General features: G+C 38.1%; 1 protein-coding gene across 6 annotated transcripts; it reads left to right on the top strand.

Moving 5' to 3' along the window:
- Positions 1-3,309: 3,309 nt before the first annotated feature.
- Positions 3,310-13,255, top strand: LOC111332617 (pinopsin). Of its 6 annotated transcripts, XM_088754332.1 has the most exons (5): positions 5,470-5,799; positions 7,466-7,611; positions 7,691-7,777; positions 10,419-11,155; positions 12,086-13,255. In XM_088754332.1, exons 4-5 carry the CDS (start codon positions 10,497-10,499, stop codon positions 12,516-12,518), a joined length of 1,092 nt encoding a protein of 363 aa, XP_088610458.1. In that variant the 5' UTR covers positions 5,470-5,799; positions 7,466-7,611; positions 7,691-7,777; positions 10,419-10,496; the 3' UTR covers positions 12,519-13,255. The 6 variants fall into 6 exon arrangements, with proteins under 6 accessions (XP_088610460.1, XP_088610459.1, XP_022793724.1 ...); XM_088754333.1 differs by lacking the exon at positions 7,691-7,777 and having other exon boundaries at positions 5,468-5,799; XM_022937988.2 differs by lacking the exon at positions 7,466-7,611.
- The last annotated feature ends 238 nt before the right edge of the window (positions 13,256-13,493 follow it).

The following is a 13,493-nucleotide window of genomic DNA, read 5'->3' as shown; positions in this document are numbered from 1 at the left end:
AATCGATCCAACAAGTATTAAGTATTTTTTTTAATATCAGCACTCCCGGAACCCTGGAATTGAGGTAGGTAAAAAAAGTTATAAGATCTTTACATTGGAATGTTTTCAATTAAATGGTGCAATAAAGATGAAACAAATTTTTGATCTATGCAAAACCTTTAGGTGTCTGAATTCGGGCGAGTTCCATCGCCAGTGATCTATTTTGGTTTTTCTCCCAGTTTACACGCCGTTTCGTTGTCGAAAACATTTAATTTTCACAGTGATCACTGGTAAGGTTTGGAAGCGTACACTACACTTTATCTTTCGCAACGAAGAACTAATGTTAAGCTTGTACTTTGAAATTCATTCGATACAAATAAGTGTAGCTCTACGATGATTTTCCAAGGTTCGAATAGCTTTACGTTAATCCTTCGTACCCAGAGTATCATTTAATTTCCGCATTTTCACAAGAAAATACTGTCTAATCTTCATCTAGGTAAGAAATTTTGTTGACATCAGAGAGCGATAAGCTACAAGTCAGTGAATTTTAGCCTTTTCCTGTTTCTTGTTATGCGTTTAATTGCGAGATATCTTTAGTAAAGGACTCTTCGACGAAAGGCTTGCTAGAAGGGCATTTAAAAACGAAATGTAGACACTGGAGATGTTTATTTGGGAAAGATTTATCTGATGTCCTTTTTGACATCTATCTGCATAGTAATCAATTAAACTTGTATGTTTCCTTTCGTTTCAAGAATTATACCATTTGTCAGGAAAAAAAACTGAAATTGTATCTTCGCTCCGACGAAGGGCTAACGCTCGAAACGTCAGCTTTTGTAATCATTACGGTGGCCAATTTACCATTTCAACTTTGTTGATATATCCAAATTATTATGAAATTGTATCTATTGTTTTGCAAAAATTTTGCCTCCTTAAATAGGATTTTAGAATGATTGCATTGAGGTAATATTGGTTTTCGATTCACCTCAAGGCCATATTATTATTCAAAGCAAGGATGAGATCAAAATCGGTGGTATTGTCGACGCGCACAACTCTGATTGCTATCACAAAAATTAGAGCAATTTTTAATCGAGAGCCGAAGCTAATGCAGGATTGCATTGTTTTTTATCCTTGCGTTTGCAGATCCATAGAAAACCATTTTGTCTGGAATCTGAAATTGGCCGAACATGAAAAATCAAATTTGATAAAAATGCTGCTCAGATTTATCTGATAACAGAATTCGTATGACTGTGGAATTTTCTGGAAAGGAGATCCTACCCGTGTTATGTTTGTGGACGTTGCAGGAAAATCCTCATTTCTCGAATCTCTTGCCAGAAGAAATTAGAAAAGTTGGAAACGGTGAAGTTTAGAGATCGGTCGAAGCTCAAATCTGTGAACAAGCTAACGTAGTTATTTTGTTTCCCTTTGAACTAACCCACAAGAATAGATACGATGGCATATCGGGTCTTACGCTACTGAAACGGCACCTGCTTAGTTCTCCAACAGAGTTGTACAAAAATACAAACTTATAGCGCGTAAAAATCAGATGAACCGTTAAAACGGTCCAGCCGATGCATGTGGTAAACAAGAAATTATTTCAAGGCATTCCTTTTGCTTTTTAAGTAAAGAACTGGTGATTAGCAATTGTCTATTTCAAACCCGGCAGGAGATTATATACTCCTGTCCAAACTAATATTCCAGAGGAAAAAGAAAGAGACAAAGAGGAGAGAAAGAAAAGAAGAGAGAAAGAGAGAAAGAAAGAAAGAAAGACAGAGAGAAAGAAAAAAAGGGCGAAAGAAAAGAGTAATGAAAAGAAGAAAGAAATGAAAGAAAACAATTAAAAGAAAGAAAAAAAGAAAAAGAGAGAGAAAGAAAAAGAATTACTCTGCTGAAGTTCCAGTTCACTTTTCTCTTGGGGAAAATTTACTGGGAACAGAAGAGAAAAAGGTTTTTAAAACAAGGTATCAGTCACATGAGCTAAGTTAATTTTTATTTAAGTATTGGGCTTATAAGAGACAAAAGAGCTGTAACCCAGTTCATTGTGTTCTTGGCGGTCTGATAGACAACTAGCCGACTGATCGCTGAATCTATTTCGGAGTGTGAAAACTTGACACAGACAAATACTGTAAGGCTTGGAGAGGTCATTATCCGGCACAAGTCGTCAGTTTTACTGAGTGAACATTATAGGATCAATATAGTGAACATTATAGGACTAATATTGTAACAGTCGAGCATGCAATACATATAACTCCGAAACGCTCGTTTTGTTTATGCCCATTTAGCAAGGAACACATCTTTCGGTGCAGTTTGTCTCGTTTGGAGGAGCCTGAAGCGTTATTTGACGAGAGTAAACGAGGGCTTCGTCGGAAAGTACAAGGATAAACGATCTGAGATTGAAACCCGATTACCGACATGGATATGGCCAGGGAACCATCGCGGGTTTCATTATAGAGAACAGACTGGATTGCACATGAAAGAGAACTAAACAGCTTTGTTCAGCCCTAACTGAGATTTTCGTAAACGAGAAGCTCTGGTTAAGGTCTTCCATAGTAGCAAGAGAAAATAATGCCACATTATTTTCTCTCAGGAATTGTGAACTTATCGCATTCAATATAAAGAAATGGCGGCGAGTAAAGATCTTGGAATCTCAACGAGCCTTTTTGAAGAAGCGCTTAATTGATTTTGACAAAACCCCCTCTTCGTGAGTTTCACCTGGAACTCAATTTTGGTGACAATTAGGTCGATGATAATGATGATGACGATTTTTTTCACGGGGATTTAATGAAATGATTATCGCGAAGTGCTATAGCCATCTGCTGCTGTTGAGATAGAAAGTTTTACCTCAATTCCACTAGCCGCTCTGGCAATAACATTTGATAATGCATTCAATATCGCCATCAGTTCAATGTTTATTTAGGATTTCTTTGATCAGGTAACTTATGTTGTGAACTGTGATTGGTAACACGCGCGCCAGTGTTTGTGTCTAGACTGATAATAAAAAATAAAAAAGAGTGATAATATTGGTAGAGGTAAGAAGAAAACTATTTCTAGTACGACTTTGATTACCAAAGATCTATAAACAGAAGTTGATGAAATATGTTAAGCAATTTTTAATCATCCAAAACTCAATTTGAATTCTCACAGTTTCTCGTTTTTTTTTAACATGTTTCATTAGTTTCTCTGAAAAATGAAATTTATTCTTTCGTTTGTGGTTAATAACTTTAGTAACAATACAATGTGTAAATGTATATCGCAATGAATAATTTACAAAGCGATTCAATTTTGCAGTGGATGCGGTTACCTCCTGTAGCTACTATAAGTGGCGACAGGGTTTTGAAGAAACTGAAATTCGTTAACACAGTATCTCAGAGCACTCTCGCCGTTTCCCGTAGACGCAGCTCTCGAAATACGCTATTCTCCACTTGCTGTGCAATTCGATTTTCTCAAGGTATTTCAATAGTTTTTGCTGTATGTTTTTAATTCTTATCGGACATAATTTATATTTAGGGGTACAAGGTAAGAAGTTATGCTCTACACTGGTTCAAACTCACTTCTCAAAATTGCTTCAGCTCGCAAACGACTGCCCGTCAAAAACATTTTGTCACCTACAGTGAATTGCCGCAAGAATTCGCAAAACAGTTATCAAAGGCCTCTAAGTTCATTTTCATTTTACTATTACAATATCTGGCTCAGTTTTCGAAAACTTTCTTTGGTAATGTTTGTCTTAACCACACTAATCTCAACTATTTTAATTGGGAAGACGAAAGTTGCACAGGATAAACGAATTAATATTTAAAAAATTGTATTTGATTAATTTGATTGCGTTATGAATATGTAAAAGGCTTAATAGGTAGCCATTCTTCATTTTAAGTAAACATACATTTGAGTAACAATGGCATAGACAACATTTCATCTGAAAGGCTCAAAAGCGCTTTGTAATGAAATAAAGTTACGGTAAGGGCAATATAGCTGAGGAAGCTGTGCTTTCATTTCCAAAGTTAGCGTGAAAAACCTATCAAATGATCACAGGAGTACAGATCAGACCTCATTAGCACCAGTAACGCGCACTCACTTTACAAAGGTCAATGTGAGCGTTTGAAAACCTGAAAATAAGCATACACCGAGAGTGCAGCTTGAGAACACATTTCAGGCCTCGACGGGGCGTGTACCCGTGCTTTTTAGATACTAGTTAGGTGCTGATAACAACTGAGCTATCATGGAATTTCGTCGAATTTTAAATTTGTTTCAGGCCCTACTTCCAGCAGCCGCCATAACCGGAGCTTATCGGCGAGCATCAATTTATTACTTATCATCCACAGGCCAGTAACTAAATATTTCGCCTACTGCTTGTGGTCCCCGATTAATTTTGGATTTAATTTGAGCGAAACAAGGAAGACTACTTAGGGCAATGCCGCGCTCAATCGCTCAATCGTACTTCTGAACTAAAAAAAAAGCTTCGTTTTTCCAGTAACGTCGTGGAAGACCCGTAATATCTTAAAAATTTTGGTCGAGATTAGCTTGCACACTCTGCTTTGCAATGTCGAGTGACTCATAAAAGCTGCAGCGAAGGTGGCAGATTTCTTTTCCGTTTTCTTCTTACGTTGTAATATTTATTTAATTCCCGACGGAGGAGTAGCCCGTTTAAAAAAAAAAAAAAAAAACACGCCACGGCCCATAAATCATTATATTTTATTTCGATTGTACTCCACCGCTCGCCGGAATGTCCCTTTATCTGAGAAGAATAAAACTACAGAGTTTATCGGAAGTTTCAAACGGGGTTAAAACACTCAAGTGGTTAAAAATGAAGCTTTTCAGGGAATTTGTATTATATCATTTACGTGTGGCGGCACATTTTGGTGTCGAGCCGCCTTTTTATTAGAGAGCGTTGATCCTGGCGGATGCTTCCCAAATGTTTTCCAAATCGATAACTTTAATCTGAGAGGAGGTTTTTACACCTTTAGAAAGATTGATGAGATTGCGTTATAATGGAAGGGAATCAAGCCTGATTTGTTTTAATTTATGTCAGTAATTTCGACATTTGTACATGATTAAGACGAAGACAAAAAGCTGTCAACTTTAAACCGAATGTGTTTTTCTGGTGTAGTTTTCAGAACTATGCCTGTTGGTATATTTTATACAAGGCTAAAAGATTAGGAAAAAATTAAAATGTTTGAATCAAACGTTTTCGGCTGTTTGCCACCATCAGGGTTGGTGTTAATAGATTAATATCATATAAGGAAGATAGCAAATTTTATTCGCTGTCGTCAAGTAAAGAAATTGTGATGTTCCTTACTTGTTTCAAGCATGGAAGCATCGATGTAATTGCGAAATCGGATAGGTCTATCGTTGGAGGATTTTTTTTCCCGTCCCTTGCTCTTGAAAAGTGCTAAACACTGACTTTCCTTATCGAAATTTTTAATTTGATATTTTTGTTCATACCTGCTCGGCGTCACGATTAAAACAAACAAAGAGCAAAATAGGATTAAGATATTATATCTTGGTTTTAAAAGACCCATGATTTTAATCTTTTCCGCATCGTACATCTCCCATGTATCCGATAATTGATTATGTGCTGATTGCTTATTTTAATTTGCTTTTTATTTGATGATGTTTTTCATACCTGGAGCTCATTAATAACCAGCAGACAGACTGAAATCACAAAGATTTACTAACAAGATACATCATGATAATGGATTTAGAAACTTTTGGACCATTGGACAGGTGCCAACGCATTGACGTTGACCGAGTCCTGGGACAACATTTACGGATCAAAAGATTTAATAACTTTTCAAACCTATGCCTCGATTGAAGCCCTTGCAAAAGGTAAGCTTTTCAAATCAAAATAGCTTCAAGTGAAATCTGTCGGTGGATGTCTTTTTCTTTCACGCGGGAAATGAAAAATGTCCCTTTAACAAAGGGACAAATAGTATAACGTGGAATTTTTAGTAGACCCGCTGCGTTTTTTGCGCATGCTTACAGGATTAAAACACCAATTCATTGTATTAATTAAGTTACATTCACCCTATGCGACAGGCGTATTGGACTTTGTTTTTGATTTTTTCTTTTTACAAGAAAGCAAGGACAAGCACCAAATGTGGGTGGCGGGCGCTTGTTCACCGCGCGCTAAGCATGGGTATCGCGCTCATTTGGAAAAAAAAAAAATCTCTTTTTTAAAATAGAAACTCTGTTCTGCAAGCTAGTTACAATCTAGCTATCGCGCTCATTTGGAAAAACAAAAACCCTCAATTAAAATAGAAACTCTGTTCTGCAAGCTAGTTACAATCAAATGATATTGCTGATCTCGTAGCAGAACAATTCTAGATCAGACTGATCCGCTTAGTTCCCCTCCCAGGAGGACTAAACAGGTCGTTTATCAAATCACTGATCGAAACTAGTTTAACTTTCAAAAACTGCCCAGAATATCGAGGGTGTTGACCGCCAAAAGCCCATCACAGCCTCGGCTTAGCCGCGCGCGACAGCATAGAACTACATCCAGATGGGATAGGGCTTGTCGTCACTTTTCTCTCGGATTGATAATGGAGAACATAGAGAGGAATTGTTAATTTTACTGTTTTCATTCCCTTACTGATAGTGGTAATATCTTATTCATTGGGCGAACGAAAAGATCTTATAAAAAACTTGCTATTTAGCAAACCAGCGTGTTTGCTATCGTCAATTAATAATCTCGTTAGGAAAAAATGCGATCACCTGATAGGGCAGCATGGCGGCACGTGTATGAACTTGGCAGCTACTCAAACGTTACATAGCCGTTTACTTGTTGTTTTATGAAAATCCAGTCAAGGTATTTCGCGATGAAAATATTGATGATTTTTCAGATAACCCCTAGATTTTCACCATTATTTTAAAAAAATAGAACAATATTGTTCTATTTTTTTTCCGCTCACCAGTGTACGGCGATGAACGTGATAACCGCCTGTGAGAGTTCACTAGTTTACCCTTTGAACTCTCAAGGGTGACTGGGATCGACTGGGACTGATCTAATATCTCCCTTCAGCATCACTGCTGGATCAAACATCAAGGGTGGGAGAACAGGGTAAATAAAGAAGCGTCAAAGAAATCCTCCCAGGCTGTACCCTAGGAAATGTGTGGAGAACAGCATGAAGAATATTTTTACATGTACTCACATTAAGAGTATGTAGGGTTAAACGTGGTCAAAGGTCTTACGGCAAATTTTACTTGGTTTCGTTGTCTTTGATCCTCAAATCAATCAGATAGAAGGAAAGAACACAACATGTTTATTTTTTTTTTAAAAAAAAGCTAATCTGCTCGGCGCCTCCACGTGAGAGGAAACGGCAAAATTAAACTGTTTAAGTTCAAGAGCTTTCCAATCGATCGTCTCAAGATTTAACTATTGCTGATAACTCGTCACACTAAAGCAGAATAACAGGGTTTCTATAATCTCTCTATTTGAACTCAGTAATCTAAAAGTCGCGATCTGAATAATCTCTCTTTCAATATATACATTTAGGAAATCGAAAAATCGTCTGAAGAAATTTCACAGCGTGAGGAGTTTCCCAGCCTCTCCAAACAAGCCAGTCACACGATCTACCTAACGGAGAGCGATTGAAATCCATCGTTGTCAGAAATATTTCACGTGAAATCCCTTCCAATCAGGTGATAGTCATGAATTTTAATTAACTCTCTAGGAGAACGCACTTTTCATATTTTATTTGCTTCGGGATATTCACAACAGGAGTTGCATTGAAACATCAGGAAGTCATTGTTAAACAGGGCTGAAGCTTCTGCCGGTGAAAGGTACAAGGTCACGCTCTTCTCTAACGTACGTATCATTTCAATACTACATTCTAACAATATATATATGTGATATTCATATATTGCACTTTGAATGGGCGAATGACGAAAATCGCGTATAGGTTGGCCGGGGGGTGTAGAAAAAACGTGGATGCTTCATCCAGTGAGGAACCCTTTGAAAGTGAAGTGGGGTCAGCTTTATGAGATACGAATTTTTTTATGAGTTGAGGCATGCCTGAAATCCTGTTTTAATGTTGTTTTTTTTTTCCAAGTAAGACTTCCCCTCCTTTCTTTCCCCCGAGGACTCACTTAATCAAGTGAAAATAATATCAACAATTTCAGAACTACCTGTGGATTACTTCAAGCCACCTTACTTACCCTTTTGTTCCACAAATTGGCGATATTGTATTTATGGATTCTTCAGGGAATAAGCATAATATGATGAAACTCACGTCTTCTTGACAAGCCCTTAACCCAATTAGTTAAAGCCAGTTAATTCGATTTGTGGTCTGATTTCTTTAGTAAGGAAGTGTTCGAGAAACACATGAGTAAACTTTCCGGAATTTGAAATATGTGTTAGTTTGATTGTCTCTTCATACTAAGATGGTCAAATGTGTATTAAATATTTTACGCTCTAACGTCAGTATGCCTATTTTCCATACTGTTCTCTATACATTTTCTAAGATATGACCGAGTGATGATTTTTTTTAAACAATCAAGAGCTACTTTATTAGTTGTTGATCATTTCCTGAATGCGTGACTCAGGGGTGATGTTGTGCGGAGAAATTAGATATTAGCCACTCTTGGAGGTCAAAAGGTTAAAGTTGACAATGACAGATGATCACTTTCATTCGTTTACTTTTCCTACATTTTTTCTACGAGAAGGTCTATCATTTCTGGCACACGATCGTGTGTCTATCACGCGAGAGATAGCGAAGCGTACCGAATGAATACTTTGAAGTTGAGTTGACAGACAAGATGGTGACCGAGAGTAGTATTATCCAAAACAGAGCGTTTTGTTTTTTTCCTTTTCCCTGCTCAGAGCGAGTCGCGATTGTATGAACTGAAAGAAGGAATCTCTTATAAGATTTCATCTTTGAAAGGAATTTACAACTCAAAACACACAATTCAAACTTCCCGGTTTCTGGAATTATTAGGAGAGAACGTACGTCTTTTATATTACTGTACTTTTTCAGCGCGTAGCATTAACCTCCCATACGATATTCCTTTCTTTAACTCTTTCTTCAGTTACCACTTCTCATGGAAGGCGAATCTCTTAAACAACATCGCTTCCCCCCCCTCCCGTGTAAAACTATATGTGTTGCGCATTTCGGGAAAAATTCCAAACTTCAAAGCTATGAATCGGTTTAAATTTTCACAGCGATTTTTAAAGCACCCTTGACATGAATTTGTTTTCATGCTTGTTTGTTTTCATATACAACTCAAATGTTAAAAATCCAAGCGTTCAAGTAGTCTGTGATCCACTGTAACACATTTACTAACACGGTTCCCAAATCACGTTAAATTCCGCTCTCTTCGCTTATTGGAAGAGGAAATCTCTCAAAGATTTTTTTCTCATCCGTGTATCGTCATAATAGAAATTAGACGAAGTTTTATGCGGTTAGGAAGCTGAAGGTATTTACAAACCGCTTGCCGACAAAATTACACCGTCACCGAACAAAGTCACCATTAAAGCCTTCTTCGGCTTATATTTTTCATTAAATAATGAACTCGTTATTGCATGTTTAAGGCCCTTTCTAGTCCATGCCAGATATCGCCGGGCTTTATTCATTTGTCCCTCACTTTTTTCCATATATACTCGCTCAGTGTCATTTTTTTTTCATGCACCTCTCCCTGTCCTTTACTCACATTACGTGCTAGCCTCGTCTTTGTATTCGTTCGCTTAATAAACATAATAAATAATGAAAAAAGCTCGGTCAGAAGGATTTGAATCTTAGTACTTTGTGGTCCGCAATTTGCTTTAGAAAGTAAAGTATCTATTCAACCAAAATGCTTTGCAATCACGAACCGGAATATCAGTTGTTTCCTATACCATTGTCACGGTGTTTGGAATTAATTTTGCCGGTTCCAGTCCCCTTGCATCCTAACGAGTGGCCCCTACACAGGACTTCAATTATCGTTGTTATCTCTGAACATTATCATTTCTTTAGTTTCATCCACTATCTAATTACTTCTGTCTGTGCCAATAAGAGAACTTCAACTAATGTTCCCTTGGTTTTAACTATCGCAAGAATGATATTGTACTCTTCCGAAAGTAAACAAACACAGGGGCGTGGTTGACTAAGATACTTTAAGCTCGTCCGATAGAATTTAAATCGTGCCGCCTTACCTTTCTTCTCTACTGGAAAACAAAAAGCTTTATTTCCATAAATGATAAAAAAGAGTACCACCAGAGAGAAGCATTATTTTCTAGCCAAGGTTCAAACTCAGTTAAGCCTTTACGCACGAAGATAGGAGAGTACAAAACTCTTGGTTCTATTCTCATAAATAGGTAATTACAACCCAACATGCCTGTAAAACAAACATTACGCTGCATATTATGAAGCGTGCGAGATCGCTACATAACGGCAAGTGAACTTAGTGTATTTTAAATGATATTATCCTTTGTCATATCTATCTTCATGAGTATATTTTGAATTCCTTTGCAGAATTATTAAACGTATCAGAAAATTACAAGTCCAACAACTGATCAAGATTCAAATACGTAAAGGTTTGACAGGGAAACAATGAGTCCGTCAACCGGAGTTCCGAGTACGACTTCAATAAAAATTAACAGCGATAGAGAATTCCATCTGGATGCAGACATCCTCATTTCGTATGGGGTCGTTATGGGTTTAATCTTGGCAGTCGGCTTGGTGGGCAATGTTCTGACAATCCTTGTCTTACGCTGTCCTGAACACAGAAGGAAAAACATCACTCCACTCATGATAAACTTGGCAGTCGCTGACATCATTATAATTGTCTTTGGCTATCCTGTGGTCGTCTCAAGTAACTTTGCTTCCTCCGGCCTCAACCTTCGTGAAAGTCGGCCGCTTTGCATATGGTCGGGATTTATCAATGGCGCCACTGGCATCGCTTCCATCGCCAATCTGACCATGATGAGTTTGGTGATGTTTCACGGTGTTAGTTCAGTGACTAAGACGACAAAAATCTCCACAATCAAAATGGCGGCCATTATCACGTTCACGTGGGTGTATGGAGTGACGTCCATGATTCCGCCGTTAGTGGGTTGGAACGAATTCGTTCCAGGTGCCTCCGGTATCAGCTGCTGTCCTAATTGGGTTCCGGAAACGAAGGCTGGAGTGGCGTACAATATGTTTCTGGTTTTTGTCGGCTTCGTGCTGCCACTGAGTGTCATTATTTTCTGTTACTATCGAATCTACAGGTACGCTTACTCGGGGGGGGGGGGGGAGGGGAGAACAGTCTATCTGATGTTTTAATCAATATGTGTTTTAACCTGGTCTTGAAATCGGAAGAGAAGATTTTGCAACTTTTGGTGTCAGAGATGGGTATTTTAACAAGAAAATGAACTTAAGAAGTAGTCCGTGTTTTTAGGCAGGCTACGCTTTCTGCATTCCAACCCTTCTTAAACATTGCATTCAATATGATCCGTAAGGGTCTCAAAAAATTCATTTTTTTTACTCCGAAGATCTAAACCTTTATTTTCTGCCTAGCATTACTCCGAAAACTTATTTATTCTTGGCCGAAAAATTCGTTTTTTCATGGACGGCTTGTTGGATGATAAATCGTTCAGTGACAAGTCTAAAAAGAGCTACCAGGTTACATAAGAAACGATGACGGCGACGCCGTGGACAACGTCGGTTAAAACATGAACTTATATTTTACCTTTGTACCGCACGACACTAGAAAGTCAATGAGTGCGTTTCTCACCGTCAAAACTATCTCGAAACTGAATAGGGAACACAGCATTAAATTAGAAATAAGATTTAAAAAATTAGCCTTCGTCGTTCACATTTTCTAGACAACGCAACGTTCGGTCATATCACGTTGTTGTTTTACAGTAGAGGCAAAGAAATTTACAAAGATTTGTAACGCACATGCACAGCCATTGTTATGCTCATAAAACTTTTTGTTTAGTGACGTTCCTGATGTTGCTGCGTTCGTGGTTTAAACTTCCTTTTATCGGCTTTGCTACAGGTCCCACAAGAAAAAAAAACTGCTGTTAAGGGCCCCACTGGGGGCTCTTATGATGGCCCACTAAAAACTGCCTTGGCGAGTTACGTTCCCTCGTTAAATATTGTTATTATTAATACCATTCATTATCACAGACAAACAGCTTTCTCTTCCATCTTAGCTTCATTCGCACTCAACAACCCACCTCAGGCAATGCCTCAGTGGAAGCCAGTCGAAGAAAGTCTCAGATTAGAATGGTGCGCACGATTGCGATGTCAATTGCCGCCTTCGTGTTGAGCTGGTCGCCATATTGCTTGGTTAGCATCATTGCCACCATCCGGGGTACGAATTCGCTGACACCTTCAGAGGCAGAGGTCCCGGATTTACTCGCCAAAGCCTCTGTTATCTTCAACCCCATAGTGTACACGGTGATGAATGACAGATTCCGAGCTACTCTGCTGCGCATCATCCCCTGCGGCAGCCTTTTCTCAAGGGAGGTCAATCCGGCGTCAAATTCCGTTTCCAGGTCAGTCGGGTCCATTGTCGACAATGCCAGTTCTTCTTTTGATAAAAGAAGATCCCAGAGGTACCAGAACGACCAGAACGACGTTTGAAGTAGTCTACAGTGTCCTGCATTGCGGCAAACAAGAACTATTACCAAGTATTACGGCCTAGAGGATGAATTAAATAGTGAAAAAAAAAATCCTCTCAGACAGTCTTGAGTGCAGTAGAAGTTACAATGATGTAGACTGTGCATTAAGTTAGTCCGCAAACTTCCAGTTCCTGCGATCAGGCTGACAAATTTGAACCGAATTGTTGACAAAGGAGATTAAATCTCTGGAGATCTACTACTGGTATCTGATAATTAAATAAAATTAAGGGAAGCGTGGTTAAAGTAGAACTTTAACGAAACCAAAGTAAAGAAACAATCTTACAAAGAGGAATAAACGAGAATTTGTTAAAAATGCTAGTTAAAGTATGCAATTGGAATCCATTTCGAATTATTACCATTCCATTTACTTGTATGGCTGACAGTAAAATGAGGTTATTCTGCACGATAAACTTTGGACGCATTCTAAGCATAACTTAGCAGAATTAGAAAGTTAGAAACAAAAAAAAGTCACGACAAGCTACCGAAGGTGCTTTTTTCTCTTAAATTTAATTGGTGCACTTGAAAATATTTTAATTTCAAGAATTCTAAGTCATATATCAATAAAATGACATGTTTGTGTGGACATTTTTTTAATGCGTGTAATTGTTAACAATAAATCGGGTTAGTTCTTGCGAAAGATCATTTGAATGTATTTACGTATCCATAAAGGTAGACATAAAATATCTTGTTAACGTCTAATGTTTTTGTCATGGTTTTCTCGAAACTGAGCGCTCGCGTCCTCCATCCGTAGTTAACTAAATAAGCTCCATCAGAGTCTTCATTTTATTTTCCAGAAAGACTTGCCAGAAAGCTGCCGTTATTCCAGTCTTATAATAAAAAGAGAATGACACATGGGCGCGCGTAAATATGGAATTTCTCTTCGAGTGTTTAACTTGATATCTCAAGAACGGAATTGTTTGTGTTCTCAGTTTACCGT

The sequence above is a fragment of the Stylophora pistillata genome, chromosome 3 (genome assembly GCF_964205215.1).
Source record: "Stylophora pistillata chromosome 3, jaStyPist1.2, whole genome shotgun sequence".
In the NCBI taxonomy this organism is placed as follows: Eukaryota; Metazoa; Cnidaria; class Anthozoa; order Scleractinia; family Pocilloporidae; genus Stylophora; species Stylophora pistillata.
This window is presented reverse-complemented; position numbering and strand designations above follow the sequence as displayed.